This window comes from Melopsittacus undulatus, chromosome 10 (genome assembly GCF_012275295.1).
Source record: "Melopsittacus undulatus isolate bMelUnd1 chromosome 10, bMelUnd1.mat.Z, whole genome shotgun sequence".
Lineage (NCBI taxonomy): Eukaryota > Metazoa > Chordata > Aves > Psittaciformes > Psittaculidae > Melopsittacus > Melopsittacus undulatus.
Window position 1 is genome coordinate 21,821,830 of NC_047536.1, and position 20,561 is coordinate 21,842,390.

The 20,561-nt window shown below is 42.3% G+C and overlaps 1 protein-coding gene across 2 annotated transcripts in view; it reads right to left on the reverse strand.

Moving 5' to 3' along the window:
• Window positions 1-20,561, reverse strand: part of PTPRT (protein tyrosine phosphatase receptor type T) — a 321,762-nt gene that overhangs the window by 246,048 nt on the left and 55,153 nt on the right. For both annotated transcript variants that reach the window (XM_034066730.1, XM_034066729.1), the window contains exons 3-5: window positions 15,682-15,763; window positions 12,468-12,583; window positions 9,754-9,928 (exon numbers count right to left, since the gene is read on the reverse strand). In XM_034066730.1, the coding sequence (XP_033922621.1) occupies window positions 9,754-9,928; window positions 12,468-12,583; window positions 15,682-15,763 (373 nt within the window). The remainder of the gene's footprint in view (window positions 1-9,753; window positions 9,929-12,467; window positions 12,584-15,681; window positions 15,764-20,561) is intronic.

The window sequence follows — 20,561 nt, forward strand, 5'->3', positions numbered from 1 at the left end:
AAGAATGTATTTTTCCCAATTACTGTCAGTGTGCAATTCAGTTCTAGATAGTGGAGCTAAGCCTTGTCTGCCTCAACATGTGTCACCCCATCCCTACAGCTCTAAGGTAGCCTTGTCCTCCCTTGGCAAGCGGTAGAAAATAAGCAGAACACTCATTTGTCCGAGTCCATTTACTTCATCAAGACTCAAGCTTGCAGAGTTTGAGGTGTATCTCAGAGATCACAGTATTTGCTATTGGCATCAAGTGCACATCCCCATTTTAAATCCTGAAAAAGGAATCACTCACACAGTATTGCACTTGGGATGTCTCAGAGTTACATGTATAGAAATTGATGCAAAATACTTCTCTGCTCCAAGATTTCAGTTCCCAAGAACACACTGCTTTGTAACTACAATAACCATAAAACTTCCCACAAGCTAAGAGACAGCTCTGAGTGGCCAAACCAATGGGTAGCCTGGTCTCTTTGAAGATGTCCCTGCTCACTGCAAGGGAGTTGGATTAGATGAGCTCTGGTGGTTCCTTCCAACCCAAACTATGATTCTATTAGAAAACGAAAGTACTGAAATTCCTGATCATCCTTAAAGTGCTGTATGCTTGGCACAAGGCAAACAGAAGTAAATGAATTGCAGGACTCACCATGCAGAGCATAGGTATGTAACAGAGGTAAGGTTAAGTAGAGGGAGGTGATAGAAAACCATGTAAGAGCAAGACTAGAATTGCTGACAGCTTGAGTTTCAGCCTCAAAATCATGGAAAATACTGACAAATCATTATTTAGTGAGCAAATTGGGCCAGAAGACTGCATAATACCATGCTGCTGCTCAAAAGGCAATAGGATATGGTCAGCAGTGTTTGGAGGGTCAATCAAAACCTCAGCAGTAGCAAAAAAGACGGATTTGCCATAATATGAAGGAAAGAAAGGAGGAAAATAAGGAAGGAAGCAATCCAAACCTCTTCCATTTTAATTTGTGTCTGTATCCTGCTGAGGGAACAAACACTCTGTAAGTTGTAGTCTGTCATGTAATTCTGTATTAGCTGCAGGCTAATAAATAGGACTGTAAAGCATATGCAAAGACTGATTTATAGGATCCAAAGAGAGAGAGGCCAAGTCTTGCAGCTATTTGCATCTGCCTCACATACAAACAAGCACTGATGGAAAGTTTCCTGCTGAGAGAAAGGCAAGAGATACATTGGAGAAAAAGACGGTAAAAAAGAAAGAGGACTGGAATAACTTCTTCAGAGAGGGGCTTATACGTATTTGTGCAGCAAAGCAGAACACAGTGCTGCAGCTGGAATCACTCATCATAATAAAAGGAAAGCAAGAAACATCAGCAACACTAGGAGAGGTCTATGAACAAGGCTGAGAGAGCTGGGCTGGGTCAGCCTGGAGAAGAGAAGGCTCTGTAAGGGGAGACCTGAGAGCAGCTCCAGTGCCTAAAGGAGTACAAGAAACCTGGAGAGGGGCTTGGGACAACAGCCTGCAGGGACAGGCCAAGGGGAATGGCTTGAACCTGCCAGAGGGGAGACTAAGATGAGCTCTTAGGCAGAAGTTCTTCCCTGTGAGGGTGCTGAGGCGCTGGCACAGGGTGCCCAGAGAAGCTGTGGCTGCCCCATCTGTGGCAGTGTTCAAGGCCAGGTTGGACACAGGGGCTTGGAGCAAGCTGCTCCAGTGGAAGGTGTCCCTGGCCTTGGCAGGGGTTGGAATTGGATGAGCTTTGAGGTCCCTTCCAACCCTAATCAGTCTGGGATTCTATCAACAAAGCCAAGCCAGAGTTTTATGAGTTTCACCTTGAAGATGCTCTAGCATCGCTGTTCAGCAGGCAGCACGGACTATAGAGAGCCAGTAAATGTCACACTATGTGTTTTTTCTTATGAAATTGATAGTCTAATTATTAAAATAGTTGCAGGGTTTGCTGTAATCATCACCCTGTTTAACTGCTGCTCAGCAGGTTTCTGCTCCTTACATCTAAAGCACACTTTAAAAGTCACAGCTGCACAGGGCTAACAGTGAGGATGGGATCTGATCCAGTGTCCCAGCCCATGGCAGATGATTAACACATCAGATCAAAGCTAAAAAACAGCACAACAGATTATAGGGTGGTGATTCTATGAGAACTGCATTTCATCATCTTACAGTTAGAATGGATGCTGGGAAATTATTTGCTCAGAAAAAAAAACCATTATTTGAATGGGTAGAGATGGACTACAAAATCTCACTTCAGACCCCCAATTTTGCCTGTATTCTTGCCTTAAATACTCTCACAGTTGAGTGGGGAACTAACTTCAAAGTGATCATTCTTTCCTTAACACAGAAACACATTCTTTAATCTCTTCATTCAGATAGGACAAATGCAAACATAACCAAAACCCAGCTTCTCCCTAGAGTTCAGTTATACCAGCTTTGAAAGCAAAGCAGTTCAGATCCATCATTCAGAGGTAAATGTTATGCAAACTTTAAAAACCCCATTCATCTGAACACCCAACACAAGTGTGCAGAACGGCCTCCATTCACCACCCTAACAAAGGAGTTTTGTCATTTCCAAGCTTTGAAGCTCAAAACATTGTGAAGCTGCCCTAATATGAACATCCTTAGCTCAGAACTCAACCATTCAGTGCTTATAAAGCTCCCTCAGTCTTTCCTCCAAAACCTGCAACCTTCTTTACCTTAGTATTAGAGCTTCAGCATGTAAATGCCAAGTTCCAAACCCAGAAGAAGAGTTTAACAAGCGCCCATATAGTAGATCAGCTGCAGCATATGCAGTAGTATAATAAAAGATGGTAGAAGGGTGTACATAACACACAGACCTGGAAGTCTGTGAGGAAGCTGAGTATAGACTTAATGAGAGATCTGCGAAGAAAGCGTTACACCTCAACACAGTCCAGGATGGTTTAAGAGGTACAAAGGGAAAAAAGCTAAGTAAAATAAACCAAGGTAAGGTAAGGAACCAATATATTGCTTTTAACAGTCTATGTCAGAAAAATCACAGAATTGTCTGGGTTGGAAGGGACTTCTGATAAGGGCCTGTAGGGACAGGCCAAGGGGAATGGCTTTAACCTGCCAGAACAGGGGAGACTGAGATGAGCTCTTAGGCAGAAGCTCTTCCCTGTGAGGGTGCTGAGGCGCTGGCACAGGGTGCCCAGAGAAGCTGTGGCTGCCCCATCCCTGGCAGTGTTCAAGGCCAGGTTGGACACAGGGGCTTGGAGCAAGCTGCTGCAGTGGAAGGTGTCCCTGCCTGTGGCAGGGGTTGGGACTGGATAAGCTTTAAGGTCCCTTCCCAGCCAAACCACTCTGATTCTATGATGCATCTCTGTGTTTCACATTAAGTAAAGCCCCGCTTTTTTAGGTTGCTTTCTTCCACTGCAAAAGAAGCAATAATTTGATACGAAAAGGGTACCCTTCCTGCTGAGGTAACAGCTCATATCCAGTAAATATATCTCACAGGTGCCCAAGTAAATCTAAATCAAAGCATACTCCTCACCAACATCCATGTATGGTGACAGATGATACTTCAAGAGACTTCTCTTGAATTAAAAGCATGTAACAGGATTTTAACCACAGAGTCTATTTTCCAGGAGAAGCCCATTAATAGCTTCCCTATAATTAAACAGGCAGAAGAAGGATGGACAGAAGAGTTAGCACTGAATGTGACTCATCTTTTCTGCTAAATCTTTAGCTAAGGCATAAGCAAAGAATTGTCATTGTGCAGTGTAATGTCACATAAGCATCATCAGAAATCAACTTGCATGAAAATTTGTACATTAAAAAGAAACAACAAACAAGGGAAAGCTAACAGACAGCTTTTACAACAGTACACGTCTGAGTTACCAACCTACCCACTGCAAAAAAGTTTTGAGTTTACAAAGGTATTAGGGCTTTACCTTCACATTTGATGCTCTTTTCTGAGTATCAACAGTCCTGAATCAGTTTCTGTGCAGTTGCCTTAAACCTTCTTTCTAATTTTAACTAAAAACTTGAAAGGCTAAGACTTCTGACTACAGGACATAAACCACAGGGATCACCTAGCAGGAACACATCCCACTAGCAACAGCAGCATAGGTTGGAGAAAAAATGGTATCAAGAGTTAGCTCTATATTTTGATTACACTTGGTAAGCATGCTACAAAGCAACAGGGAGGAGGAGTAATAGTAGCCAAGTAACTGCTACTCCCCCTTCTTTTCATAATAAACACATGAGAAGTGATAGTTGCAACACTCCAGCCTGACAAATGGGTACTACAGCACAATGGAAGCCTCCAGCACTGAAACCCAGAACTGGAGTTGATTGCTAACACTCTACACCCAGAAGCAATACACTGGGGAGTCATGTTACTGCTGCAGGATGGAAGACAGCATGAAATATGTGAAATTATCTTGTCCATACCGTCTAAACATGAGTGTAATCTCAGGTAGGCTGAAACAGATCCATTTGGATTTGCAGCACCCCAGCTTCCACCACCTGCAGTATTTGTTGGGAGCTTTCTGTAGAATAGGAAGTCAATAGGGATGTGTGCTGTACTGGAATACAGACCAGTAAATAATGCTATTTCTCCTAATTTGGGGTTCATATTTTACCTGAAGACCAAAATTTAACATAAATTACTGAAGCATTTTTACCTTCACAGGATTGGGAATGCTTTCACAAGACAGCTTGTTTACACTTGGATGACTTTTTGCTCCTTTATATTCTCTGATGGCATAAGGCACCTCAGAACTGCAGACGACAGAACCAAGCTGTTCTATAGAGGTCTGCCCTGCAAGATAGAGTCACTGAGAAGTAAAGGGAAGCAGAGAGAGTCTAAGGGAAAGAGAAGATCTACCCCTGCAGTGCTGCTTCTCCTGTCACTGTTTTGTTCTTTGGAGATTCCCTCTATTCCCTTTGAATGGGGGGAAGAAGAACCATGACAGATGAAGTACAAAAGACAGTTACTAACCAAAGCAACAAGAAGCTCCCTTCTCCCCACAGGGAATCTTGCAGTTGCACTGTACAAGTAACTACAATCAAAGATAAATTCAAAAAACAAATCTTTCACCAAGTTACCTACAGCTTCATGTAATAAGGAGAAGCTATTTCTTAGAGTGTTGAGAGAGAGAAAAAGAAATAACCATCATCTCACTACTACTAGCTACTAGAGCTTTCTCTAGGAGCAGTGAGGACTCCTTCCCCATGACTTCCACTCAGAACCACTGCTGACATGAGCTGTCTGCTCACCAAGGCACAGCAACAACTGGTATCCACTGTGCATCATGGAGGCTGGGGACAATTCCACAGACAAGGAAGGAAGAAAAAGCTTCCCATAACACTCTTCATCCTTGGAAAACTGAAGGGTGTTTACTCAAGTCCCTTCTCCTTCAGAAAGATTGTTCCTTAATCTTTCTCTGTTTATTATTGTATTTATATCTTGCATTTAGTCAATACACCATACTTAGAAATCTACCCATTAAAAACAAGTCCAAGCAAATCCATCCCACGCCTATTTCTCTACCAGTCTCAAGTGAAATTTCAGTCAGGATAAAACCAGAACTCTTGGACTAACATTTGTATCCGGAAGAAAACCAGATAAAAAATCCAAACACAAAGCCCCACAAATGAAGGACAACATCAATCTGTCAAGAAATTCCCGAAACAACTCAGTGGTGTGATAGGAAAGTCACCATAATTTTCCAAGTGGCTACTTGGAACTTCCAAAATGAAGTTTAAGCAAATCCTCCCTGCTTGTGTTACACAGAAATGCTCCTGAAGGAAGAGGTCTAAAAAGTTGGAGCAAAATATATAGAGTGAATTGTCAATACACATTTGTGAACTTCCCCTTATCCCAGGTGTAGCTGGGATTCTTCCTAGATGTGCTTATTCTAATTCCTACCGTGTGCTTGAGCACCCCTGCATGGCACTTTGTGTTATTCTGAAAGCAGGATGCAATCTCTACAGTAGACATTAATCAGGTCTCAGGGAAATGGCTTCATTTGCCAGTTCTATGATAGAGGTCAAACAGAAGAAGAAGGAAATGTTTCCTGTGGAAGGCACACATACAGCTTGTACTACTGACATCTATGAAACATGGGCTTTGTCTTCCTATCCTCCCAATCCACTTCACAGAAAGATGCTAAGTTGAACTGAAAGAAGAGAAAGAGGAGTTCAAGCTCTTGTAAGAGTGGAGGAGTGCTTGTAATTTCTTTGCAATCACTTTTCTCACACCCTCACCTAATGCTTAAAACTAAGGTAAAGCTACTAACTGAACCAAGCAATTAAACAGAGCAATGACAAGATCAAATAATTCCCAGGCAGATGTGAGCACCAGGGAAGGGAGCATTGCATTACCCCCACCACTGAGACTGCACAGAAATAACAGACTGTAAGTGTTTTTTCCAAAGCCACTCTCCCTTGTTCAGTAATTCTAAAGGCAGCACAACCTTCCTAAATGGCTCACAGGCACACAGACACGCCCCCCTCCCACCCACCCCCCCGCCCCATTCTGGGCTGGGGTAGTCTTCAGAAGAGCAGCACCATTGCATGCTTTATCAAACCTGTACATAGCTTCTCATGGACATGTAAACTCTGCAGACTGAATCTACCTGTGTAAGCTGGAAGAACAGGAAAGGAGGCAGCTGGCAGCCCAAGGGGAACCCTCATCATCACAGCTTCTGACACTGAGGGCAGCAGGAGAAAGAGCCTTTCTCCTGTTCACAAGGTGATAAACTTGAGGACCTTGATTAATATGCATTACTCAGGTAGATGAATTCAAATCTACACCGCATCTTCCATGATCCAGATGAGCCTGGTAAGTAACTGGAAGGCAGGAAAATTCCCATCTGAACTTATTAATGCAGACTAGAAAAAGTAGTTTGAAACAGTAAAATCTAAAAGACACTTAGACCACATGTAAACTTATCTCCTAAGTGGTTCTGAGGCAGGGAATGGACTCAGACTTCCAGCCACCCTGACAGCTCAAGAGGAGAACTGCAGTGCAGAGTCTGCTCTTCACATCAACACCCCAGTCTCAGGGGGTTGGATGAACTTTAAGGTCCTTCCAACCTAAACCATTCTGGGATTCTATCATTGATTAGGCATCCAGAATATCTGAAAGGGATCAGGACAAAGAAACCAAACAAACAATTGCAAACAAAGCTACTGCACACACGCAGAGTTCAAAATGTCATTCACAGCCTTACCTAATGTGACAGGCATCCTAGAAAGACACCATCACTAATAGAGACCTTAAATGGTAAGATTCCAGACAATTTCCATGTATTTTAAACAATTTTATACACGTAAGCCCTACATTGAGTTCACAATGTGAGCAAGTGCCACGCAGCTTTTACTTAAAAGAAAATTACAGAGAAGCATCTTCCCATTCACATGTGATCAGTGCAGTGAGAATCAGACCCACAGGGTTTGTGGAAAACTACCCTGCACAAAATTGGCTTAAATTGCTATATGTGCAATGGTGAGAGATAAGAAATAGAAAAGACCCACTTCCACTGAAGCATCAAAGGATGGTAAAGTGTACAGATGGAAATGACAGGTTTCTCTGGCTTGACTATTATGATTCTAGTGCAAAGAGTAGAATGAATGCATTGTCATTCATACAAACCTTGCAACAGAGTCAGGAGGCAGGAAGGTATTAGCATACACAGCAAATAGTTGTCTATAGAACAGCATTTTCACAGCACTACCAATGTATCTCCTGCCACCAAATAGACTGCAATGATTTGAAACTAATATAGTGATGAACTTTAGTATAAGGCTTTCAGTAATTGCTTGACAGTAAGGCACTGCTCTTAGTAAAGATGTTCACACACACATGTAAGGGGAGGACATGGGGGTGGGAAAGGGGGGTGGCAAGTCGATGTTTCATTTCACTGATCATTTTTCAGTTCAACTGATCATTTGCTGAAATATGTTTCTGTTCTTCCAATTTAGGGTGAGGAAGTATGTGTATTTCAAAGCAAAACTTCTCTTTCTGTGTCTACCAAACCTTATTATTCAATATAGAGCAACATAAATAAATCTTTCCTTTCTCAACACTACAATAAAAAATTGTACACACAGAGAAGCAAACAGATCTTTACATTAAAAAGATCCACAGACACACTTTTAAACCTTAACCTCTGCTGAAGAAACACCCTTTGGTTTGATGTTCAGCTGATCAAGAGAAAAAGCACATGAGAGGCTGAGTATTAGCTTGGGTTTAGCGGGTTAGGGGCAGGACTCTCAGTTGAGCGAAACTTCAATTACAGCCTAATTTGATGTATACCCAAGTACATGATTGTAATTCAATAAACATCTCTTCAGAATTAAACAATTCCAGTTTGTTTTCAGCTCAGCCTATGTGCCTGCATTACAGATTTGCTATTATCCCCACTAAAATCAGTGTCAGGCTCTGGAAGCACTCATCCATGCAATCCCAGCATGTCACAGTGCTGCAGCAAACTAACCTCCACTGAGCCACCCAACCTTACCTGCTTTCTACACAGAGCCAGGAAAGGAGGATGCACCTTCCCATAACTGAATCACCCTCCTGACATTTCTTGTAGCTGGGTGCCTGCCCGAGTAACCCAGCAGTGAATCCAGCAATGTCTCTCCTGGTGGGCATCTAACCATTCGTGGTTCTAACTTATCTTTCTGGGATTTTTCCTTTCTTATATCAATGAACATGAAAGGGCTGGGCACCTACTCAACTTTGCATATGCTGATATTGGCTGCTCTGGAAGACTGCCTTCCCTCTCTTTAGCTATGATACAACACTAGATATGCTATTCCTGGCAACTCAGTGCCATTCTAACCATGAATTAATTCCTTCAGATTTGAACAAGATGCAAGATTACCAAGTGGGAATTAAAAGCACTTGGCATGTAATATAAGTGTGATCTGTGTAGTCTGAATAACTGCACCACACAACACTCTATATTCAAGGCATTGTAAAAGCATCAACATACTGACCATCATATGAGAGAGTAAGTTGGCAGAAAGCAGGACAGTGAACAAAATTGATCTCATTTTTGCAGCAGCCCTCTATTTGCACAGAAGTGAAACATACAGATCAATAAAATTATACTCTGATCAATCCCATATTTCAAACTCCTCTAACTTCGTATCATCCCCACCCTAAATAGATCATGTCTCCAGAGCCAACTTCTGATCTCTCCACCTATGAGTCACTGAGTGTCCCAGAATGCAGCTCAGGGTCAGTTAAAAAAGAAAAGAGAAAAGTAGCTCAGTGAAGAGCACTTCACCACATGCCACATAAAGGCAGGATTAAGATACATCTGGCATGTGTCAGGCACAGCATCAGCTCTTGAATCACAGTAAATAACAAAGGTAAGCCCCTAATATCCTTGAATGTTCTACTGTGTACTTCAGGACATCAGCAGAGTCGGGACTCCCAGCAGCCCTTAGCAGACTCTTCTGATGTGCAATATTCCATCACAAGATGATTTATGCCTGATAAAGTATTGTAAAGGCAGGCAGATGAAGCTGACTGACAGGCAAACTGTTAGCTGACTAAGTAAAAGTATCCATAATTACCATGCACTACTCCAAAAGCTTACAAAGGGGGCTGTATCCAGGCATAGCTCCAATTCAAACATTCCTTTTCATAAAATGACTGAAATTCATGTCACTTTTACCCTTTTTTTCTCACATAAATTAAATATGAATGAAAGAAGAAGGTCCAATAGGCTGTCAGGTTTCTACAGAGTTGCCATCTGGGAGAAAATAGTCATCTTGCATAAACTGGCTGGTTTAATGCAACCTACCTTTGACTATTAATTCTGCATAATTGGAAACTCCGGATCCGCCATCGGAGCGAATGACGCAGCGGTACTTGCTGATGCTGCGCTGGGAGGTGTCAGCCACACTCACCGTGGCAGAAAAGCGCCTGTGGTTGACTACTCGAGTGACCATCAGTGCTGTGTCCCTTCCATTCCATTGCTGCAAAGGCAGACAAAGATAATACAAGTCATGAAGACACCCAGATCATGCACCCATGTATGATTCATTCTTTGTTAAACTTCTTCCCTGTGAGGGTGCTGAGGCGCTGGCACAGGGTACCCAGAGAAGCTGTGGCTGCCCCATCCCTGGCAGTGTCCAAGGCCAGCTTGGACACAGGGGCTTGGAGCAAGCTGCTCCAGTGGAGGGTGTCCCTGCCCGTGGCAGGGGTTGGAACTGGATGAGCTTTGAGATCCCCTCCAACACAAGCCAGGCTGCGATTGTGTAATATTTGGGCATTTAATGCAGTATATTTACTGAAAGGCTAGAGGGAGACAGCTCAGACTGTGCAATTGTACACAGTATATTTAGAAGCCTGGCTAGGATATGAAAAGACAACTACTGAATGGCTCGTGTACACCTGGGAAAATGCTAAAAATGACCAGATTTCATAAACTTGGCATTTTCAGATGTAAAACTTTGATTCTGGACCAATTCAAAGAAATTGGCTGGATGAGCAGATGTCCTTTTATGTCCAACCTTCCCCAATACTCATTCTCTGCCAATGCCAGCCTACATTTTCCCAATTGGAAAAAGGACAGATGAAGAATTAGAAAGAAACAGAAGTTCTTCACTTAAAAAATACCTAAACTTGCTCAGCTGGCCTTGTGTATTAGGAGTTTCAAAGGAGAATACAATGCTGCTTTGCCAATTCCCAGTAATGAGGTTTTGGGGGTGTTTCCAATGCTATTTTCATTAAATGCTTCAATTTTAGAGAATGGAAAACAAGCTTTCAGCAGCAACAATTACAAATTCCTTCCAAGCCCCTGTTTCTCACAGGAAAAGGTTCATGCACTGCTTCAGGTCAGAAGTGTTTTTACATATACCTAGACATAATGCGGAAAGATTTCACTAAAGAATGCAAAAAAAAGATAAAGAATAAGCCAAAAATATCTGTCAGTGGCTGCTAAAAGTACACCACAGGTTAATAAACTTCAGATTAAAATGTCATTTTTAGGAGAACAGCTGTGACAAGAGTACACTTAAAGTGCTTGTCAAGTCCTTTTTCCATAATGCCAACTCCTTTCCTCTCCAACTCAAGCCTTTTCCCAACAGGAATTTGCATTCTCATGATTAGGTAAACTGATTCCTCCCCCAGTATTTCTACTACATTTGAAATTGTTTTTTTTCAAGTTTATTAAAATATCTGAAATCAATAAAAATGCTTGAGAAAAATCTCTCAATTGTTTGACTACACATGCCGCAGAGACCATGATGAAGGCCATTCTGGGCTGCCTCTGATGTCACAAAGATGGGGTTGTCAGGCATCAGTCACATCAGGCAAAGCTGAGAATAACATCCTTACGTTGACTTATGTTGGCACACATTTCTGTACATGTACAGTACATCCAGCAAGAGACTCCTCTTGACTTGTTTGGGATGTTAGATGTTTAATGGCACGGAAGTGACATGACATGGTGGAATGGATTTACCCGGCCAGAGGGGAAATTGAGATGAGCTCTTAGGCAGAAGCTCTTCCCTGGGAAGGTGCTGAGGCACTGGCACAGGGTGCCCAGAGAAGCTGTGGCTGCCCCATCCCTGCCAGTGCTCAACGCCAGGCTGGACAGGGCTTGGAGCAAGCTGCTCCAGTGGAAGGTGTCCCTGCCCATGGCAGGGGTTGGAACTGGATGAGATTTAAGGTCCCAACACAAACCATTCCATGACTCTCTAAGTTTAGAAGCAGCAAAGAGCTCAGTTATTTTAAAAGCTTCTACAAGAGCACTATGTATAGTGCATGGCAACGTTGGGACTCACAGATGACAGCACTTCAAAGGGCAGAAGTAATTTTTTCATTCACTAGGAAACATGCACTCCACAATTTCAGTTTGATGTATGTCCCATTTCTAACTCTAGAACTGAAAATGAGTTCTTTAAGCTGTTACTACACCCACCTGAATAGCAGGACCCAGGCTTTGAAGTCCAACTAGCAGGGTGAAAGTACAGATATCAGGAAAGGAAATGGTTTGGCCTTTTAGTGAGGGACTAAAAGGAACAATCTGCACTCATTGCATCTGAGGCAAACTGGGAGGAAGAGTAACAGTGGCTGCAGACTGCTTTTGCCTGGTTTCACCAGCCAGGGAGCAATCTCAGAACTTAAAGAGTAGGTTTGCTTCTTGACATATTGTCACTGACTCTGGGCTCAGGATGTTTTTGGAGAGTGAGAGGAAAGAAGACTGCATAATAAAGCAGAAGTGAAGAACTATTCCACTTATTCTGTCTCTTCTGCTTTATGACCTCTTTACAGGTACATCAGCATTCATCTGAATCATAACTTCTGCTGTCACTGGCCATTTTTCTCATCCTCTCTATCACGATTCTGTACTTTGTCACCTTAAACTCACCTAGAAGCAGTTCAAGGCAGATCCCAATGAGAAGATTTTGTCCCACCACCCAGTCCTTCTCCATTGACTTACTTTACTTGGAAAAAGAAACAAACCAAAACCAAACCAACAAATCAAAACCCCCCAGAAAGGCACATTACCTGGAGCCAGAGCTTGTCATGCTGTGACCACTTTCCCCCAGCAATGCACTGGAACGTCGCATTCTGTCCCACGTTCACCTCCACGTTCTGCAGCCGTAGGAAATGAGGTGCTTTTCCTAACAAAAGAGAAGTATTGCAAGGGTAGAGCAAGGCAGTAATGGGCTGTGTCACACCAACAGATGCAAACACTCAGCCACGCACTAAGGCCTATCCTGGACAAAAGGGATTTTGTAAAATAAATCTGTCCTTCAGTGTTCAACTGCTCACTACAGAGTGATGGGGATGATGGACCTGACAGAGGATGGCCTGAGGGACATAGAGAGCTCTAGCACAGCTGAAAACAGACTGAGATCAAATCACAACAAGTCCATGGGCATCAGCACAATCTCTCAGCTCTTGCTATGAAGAGTAATTGAGTAATTTCTTTTCTTCAGAAAGTTGTGTTTCTAAAAAGGTCAAAAAAACCCTCAAACGCTCCTGAGCTTGTCAAGCGCAACTGACCCAAAGCCAGTTTTCCCAAGGGTCTTTTTTCCTTTTAATTTTATTGACTATCAAATACATCCTAGACCTTCAGAATAATAATGTGTCATTAATACCAAATCAGGTATTAAATGAAATTTTCATCTGACAGTACTGAATCACTGCATTAGTTTAAGATGGCGGATATCAGACTTTTTCTGATACTAAATTCAGTATTAATTCAATATTAAACCACTGATATTAAAATTAAAAGCACATCTGTTCACAAAGAAACCAGAGCAGAGGATTCTCTTTTTTGACTAAATACCAGGCTCATTCACCTCTGTGTATTAACACAGAAGAAAACAAAAAAGCTTGCAATAGTGAATCTGACACTTTTAAATTAACTTAGTTCCTCCTAGACCTCAGAAGAATGTCTGGGCATCATTTGGAGCCATTGAGCAGAACACACTGAAGCCTTAAGAGACTCCAAAGGACAGAGATTTTCAACTGCATCTTTGCATTTCTAGTATGACTAGACACCAATCACTTCAGAGGACACTAACCCATATTTTCCTATTTCCAAACAGCTTCAAAACGATTTGGGCATCTGTGTCTGTTTGTAAGCTTGACACAGAAGTATTTGTGTACTACAGAAACATGAACAGAGAACACACACCAATGCGCTACGCTAGATGTTTATACCTAGCTTCTCTATCCCATTCACCACATGTTCAGCTTGCTGACACCTCCTGAAAGATAGTGACTGTACCATCGTGCTCTCTGGGAATCAGCAATTGGCACCAAAGCTTACTGGAACACTACCTCTAGGTGACAGAATGTACTACATGCTATTTTCAGGCTAACACTAGTACTTTCTGCCTGCAGTCTTTTGTGGGCAGATATAAGCCAGCTCCATATATGAAGCTGTCTGGAGTGGGTGAATGCAGCCACATGAACCTCAGACTCCTCGACCAGAGCATGGAGCTGGCCTGTGACTGCATGTACCGCCACTGTGATTTAGCATCATGAGAATCAATACTGCACTGCATTCCTTCCCAGGACAGACAAAAAGGCAACACCAGTGAAATACTCCGTCTCCATTGCTGTGTCATTAGAGGCACTTTATTGTGGTTTTGCTGCTACTTAGGTCTGTCTTCTGTGCTGTCATCTCTGAAGGTAAAGCAGAAATGAGTAACACCAGTAATTTCAGTAACCACCAATGTCATCAGGAGTACCATGGTCCCCATGGCTTGAGTTCTAACAATTGCAAAACAAGTATGAGGGGAAAAGCTTGTACAAGTCAGTGGAACACACTCTGGTGACATTTACCCCGGTTGCTGTCATTGCTCAGCACAAAAGCAACTCTGGCAATCAGACAGGAGAAGCATTTACAAAGACCCTGCAGCTTGTAGTGGGCACTGTATGCTGCAGACTGCAAACCAATTCAAAACGAAATAGCCAACTGTTTGAATCACTTCTAGTTTGAGTCACCGAGAATGTACTTAATTTTTAAGAGTGCATATACTTGTACAAGTGGATTTAAAAACAGTTTGAATACTTCAGTTTAATTAAGCAGGGGTGTAACGCAGCATCCTGTCTCTGGTTTTAAACCCCAGACCTTCTTCAGGCTCTGCCCTGCACTGGCCTGTCTCTCAGTGAAGGGATTGGTCATCACCCAACAGGCTGTGGAACACACACAGATCATTTAGGGGATCTGTCTGGATGCTGCTGTTATCAGCAACATCTGGCTCATACAGATTCTAAGTATTTCTTAATGAAGTAAGTGCACCCAAAGGCCTGAGCAATGAGCACATGGCAAATACAAATATAATTCAGTTAAACAGCAATTAACCATACTGCAGTTATCAAGACTGTCCTGTTAAACTTGAGCAGAACCATATATGCCACATTGAGTGGCAGCTGTTCTCTGAAATCCTCACTGCAAGAAAAACAGTTGATTTCACTCCATCGATATGATCCACGAATTTTTGTGTGAGCAGCTGTCATGTACTGACTAAAACTATGACCCAGTGAGAGGGGCTGCTAAAGGCTGTTAAAACAAATCTTTAGAAGAAACTGGATATAACATCCACAAAACAGACACACAAAGTCCTTAAGCCACACTGTAGAAGCACAGAGAAATCAAACAAGTTCAGACTCAAAGACTGAAGCTCAAGGTTCTTTAAACAGAAAAAAAAAAAAAATCTAAGTGTATTTTTATGGCTGCAGTAGGGGAAATGTGGCATTAATATTTTTGAACAGCATAATGAACCTGCTTTATTTTCTGGTCCTGTGCAAGTGTATTGTCTGACTGAGACTTAGTTGCAATATGTTTATGGGCTGAGTGGGTTTAACCTTTGTTGAGAGACCCTTAGGATATGTCCTTTACCAAGGAGATGCTGAAACTATTTGTTCCTGAAGTTACCCACACAGGGTAGCATCAGAAGCTTTTCAAATTGTTTTCTACAGCAATATGATTCAGAAATAATAAAACAATCAGTTTTATGTTCTCATAACAAGAGAGGAAAAAAGACTTCCACAGATGGCCTGATGCAAGCTATAGCCTGAGAGCACATTTGCCTCTTGCGCAACTTGCTAAGTTAGATAATTATACAAAGCTGATTGTCTTTAGGTGGCTCAGAGGGACACAAGATGACATTTCAGTGCTGACCAAATTGGGTAAATCACTCCTTTAGACTGTAAAGCTTGGTAATAACACACTGATATGGTTAGAAAAACAAAGAGTGCTCACTGCATGGATGGGCGAGAACTCTGACTTCATCCACAGCTATGTACCCTGGGTGTCCTTTCAAAGAGACAGACTCAAATATCACCTGAAACACAAAACAAGAAAAATTTTCTTAAGAACAATTATACATGGCCAATCACCAAGTTCTGCTCTTATTCCAGTGTTTGAGTCATTCAAGGCATTTAATCAGGAATAACGCAGGGATACCAGGCAATACAGTCTGTACCAAAGGCTGGAAATCTGTTCAATATAAAAAGCAACAAAAGTTAGAGCAATATTCATTAGGATTAGAGACAACTATGCAACTATGTGCTGCTTGCATTTGGAAGAGCAAAAAATAGACTGTGTATATCCACACCTACATTTACTTTAAGCACCAGTTCAAGAACATTAGGTGGATAATCACCTTGTTCTTAGCATGCCTAGGAATGCTGAAGAATGCTGCACATGTACTCCTATTGAGTCAAAACCCCTGAATGGATCCTCCCAGAGAACATCTTCATTTGGCACACATACCACCTCAGTACTGGAAAGCAAATTATGAGCAACTGCTGATCCTAAATTCCAGCTACTGGGATGAAACAGGATTCTCACAGATATAATAAAGATGTTTCTGCCTTTCTGTGGCTTGAACTAACATAGCCTGAGAATGAATATTCACAAAACTCACGTGTAGTATTTCTCTTCATTAATGGTACACTAACTAGCAATTTCTATATTGTGTATGTAGCTGGGCAATGAAAGTGTTCCACTAGTTTGCACCTGAATAGACAGACATTAAATTACACATGAACCAAAATCTCATTCTTCCCTATGGCTTTGTGATTTTACCTGGAAAACTGCCCTGAATTATCCTGTTACCAAAAATATACAGGCTATCCCAGAGTCAGCAGTGCTAGTAAAACCTAAACAAATGATAAAGAGATCATTAAGTTAACTACTGCCAAATAAGCTAATCAAAAGTTCAGGAGAAAATAGCACTAAATATGTACAGTTTGACCAACCATTAAAGGATATTAGGGCATATAATCACAGCCTACACCTTATTAACAGGGGGCAGCGAAAGGAAATGCTGAGCTCCTCTCTGGTGACCAGTGACAGGACAAGGGGCAATGGTTTTAAAATGAAGGAGGATAGATTTATATTAGACATTAGGCAGATGTTCTTCCCTGTGAGGGTGCTGAGGTGCTGGCACAGGGTGCCCAGAGAAACTGTGGCTGCCTCATCCCTGGCAGTGTTCAAGGCCAGGTTGGATACAGGGGCTTGGAGCAAGCTGCTCCAGTGAAAGGTGTCCCTGCCCATGGCAGGAGTTGGAACTGGATAATCTTTAAGATCCCTTCCAACACAAACTAGTCTGGGATTCTGGGATTCTATGAAATAGAATGAAGCTGCATCAGGGGAAGTTCAATTGGACAGTAGGAAAAGGTTCTTCACTGAGATCCTGGTCTGCTTCTGGACATGCTCCCTGGGCTGTTTCATAGGAGAAAAATCTTTCCCTAATGTGTAACCTCCAACACAGTGTTCAAGGCACTGAGCTGGCCAGAGTTCACACATGATCTGGACTACTCGGAAGTAGCCCTGCAAAGTAACAGGGAAGTGGACTCAACGATCCCTATGGATCCCTTCCAACTTGAGCTATCCTGTGATCCTGTGAGGAAAAGGGAAATTTAGAAATATTAAACTGCAAGAGAAAACAGAAAACTGCAGCCTGATTATTTAATGTGCTGGTGGTGCTATCTATCAATTAGTGATTCTCTTCCCAAAGGAATCCTTTACTACTCTGAAAAAGAATTAATGGATGAAGACATAACAGATGCCATCCTCTGCATTTGAAACATGTCCTCAGTTTCATTCCCTCTTCCCAGACTAATATTCACACTGTTCTAAACTGCTCATGTATGCATGAGTACACAATAATGTTCACAAGGACAGAGTGAATTAACATGTTCAGCTGGCACCGTTACTGCTATCAGAGCAGGATTCCAGTGCAGATGCTTGTGTCACGTAAGGAAATCCTTCAGTAATTTGTAACCTCTAAAATTCATCACTTGAACAAGAAGTTAACTACTTAAAGACAGTTTTCAACACTTATTTTCACTCACTAAAAGCTGGTATCCCCAGTCTGTCACTGTGTAGCCTCTTCTTAAGCTCCTTCATCAGATATAAACCAGGAAAGGATTCAGCTGCCCAAAAGCTGGTCACTGCACACCCTGGTTATGAAAGTGAGCAGCATGTCCTTTGCAAGTACAGAACTGCCCTCAATCACTTAGTTTTGCATTTGGGCATTTCCAGAGTGCAGTTTTTACTCATGTTTCCATGACTTACTAAGGTCTGCTTCCCTAATTCAGAACACATCCAAATGTGAGATGTTCAGAAATCCATCCATTAGGAAAAAAGACATCCTAAAACCAGGTAGAACACAAAAACTAACAGGCGAAGGTATAAACTAAGAAAAGATGAAATACTTAAATACATAGAAGCAAAGTTCTACTCCAGAGGGTTGACAAAAACCAGGAAAGAACAAATGTCCAAGGAACAATAGGAGGAAGCAAGTCTCTGAAAGACAAAGTAATAACAATACAAACCCCCAAGTGTTTTGTTATCAAGGCTCTTAATATGCTTCTGAGGGACTGTATAAAAGTATAATGCAAGCCCTTATTATGGAGATTATAATAATTTTAGAAATGAGATGCCATTCATGGCAAAAATTACACTTCCTGAGGAGGGCATGGAAGGAACTGCATTTCCCTTCAGCCTTCAATTCCAGTGCAACATTACAGCTACAAAATCCTCTTTTTGTTTTGTATTACCAAGAAGCTATAAAGCCACAATGAGAACTAAATACCAATATCCTGCAAGCCAAGAGCTTGGAAAGAAAAGTTCTCCGAGGCATTGGTATTTAGTGCATGGCAACTGGAAGCACCGATACACGGAGAACTGCCTTCGTTAATTACATGTTCAGATTCTTTCATGCAGCACAATACAACATACACTGGTAACAGTCAGCTCCTACAAAACCCATGCACTGGTGCAGAATCCACTGGGAAGGGTGGAGGATCCTCTCAAGTCACACAACATTGTTCTGACAGACTAAGCTATTTTCTATTCTGCTTTACACTTGGATATTCCTGTTATTTCCCAGTTCAAATTTCCATGTTGTCTTCGTTTGTATCTTCCAGCATCTCAGCCCTACCAAAGCAAGAAGAGCACGGAAGCATCCAGGTTTTCCTGAGAACTGAGGAGTAATTTCCTGAGGAAGAATAGGCAGGAATAAAGGCTGATGAGGCTCAGCTCTGCAAATTTCACACTGAGTACCTCTCATACCTTTTTACCTTCTGTTGGAAATGCAGTGTAATGGTTGAGACATGGGCCTTTAACAACGCTTTACATTTAAGAAACTTCCCAAAAATTAATACAGATGAAGAAATGCAAAGCTTTACCCTGAAAAAAACATTCTTAAATGCTTGGGAGACCTGGAAATACAAAGTCATTTCATGTTTCCTTCCCAATAAATAATCCTGCACTTCACTGCTGCTCTATACCAACAGCGCCTGTGTTAGCCTGGCTCATCTGCTGTGGTACAACAGTTTTTCTTCAGGCATGGATCAATAACATTCCTTGCTATACATCAAAAAACCTCTTCTGGGCAGACTCCTGCACTGCCCCTGGTGCATTCTGGGACTAAGCTCATCCTTATGGCAAGCAGTAACTCAAGATTACATGTATTACCTTTCTCCAAGAACTATTACAGCATTTTCTCACTATACGCAGAACATCCGCAGGCTGGGAATCCATGTACGAGTAACTCCAGGGCAGACATCATAAATCTCCACCACCACCACCATTTATAGCTCACAGCAGAGTGCTTTTGGATCTAGATGACTCCTGTGACCCTTGCATAGAACTACCAGCCCCAAAAGATGAACTCTGGCAACTAGTTACTAGTATTCCATGAGTCCCATCTCCAAAGATCAAAGTAGGTGTGGATGCCTCAGACCCAGGGCAGGCACAGTTTTTGCCTGACTGGGTTTTCGATGCACACTGCAATTCACGATGGTGGTTTCTGGGCATTAAGAGAATAACTCACATTTTGCTTGACGCAGATGTCATGATTTGGGAAAAAATGCTCTTTTTTTTCTGTGTTCCCTGGTGCTTTTGAAAACACAGACCATGCTTTCAGGCCTCTTTGCATACAAAGACTTCTCCAGGCATGCAATTTTCATTTAAAGCTGACAACATTCTGACGGCACATCCTAGATTGGGAGCATGAAACAGGACACTGCCTAGCAAACAGCACACCCAGGCTTGAGTCATCATGTACCTCCAGACTCCCTCAACCAAAAGTGTCATTGCAGGCTGCCAAGTAACAGGAATTTTGACTAAGCCCTTCACTGTATTTTCCTCCTCACCTTTGCAAGCTTATAGTTTTCTTTTTCCTTTTTAAACCTTGGTTAAATGTAGGAATTCATAGGATAGCAGACCATCAACAGGAGTGGTTTATGAAATCAGGGACCAAGGACAGGTAAATCCATCGGATTCCCAGTAACTCCACTTAGACCACTCTGCAGTTCTGGTGTTCCCAGCATAATAAGGACATGGAGCTGTTGGAACAAGTCCAGAGGAGGCCACAAACATGATCAGGGGCTGAAGCACCTCCTGTATGGAGACAGGCTGGGAAAGTTGGGTCTGTACAGCCTGGAAAAGCTGCGTGGAGACCTCAGAGCAGCCTTCCTGTGTCTGAAGCAGGCTACAGGGATGCTGGAGAGGGACTCTTCATCAGTGACTGGAGCAACAGGACAAGGAGTGATGGGTTCAAACTGAAACAGCGGAAGCTCAGTATAGATCTTAGGCAGAAGTTATTCCCTGGGAGGGTGCTGAGGCAC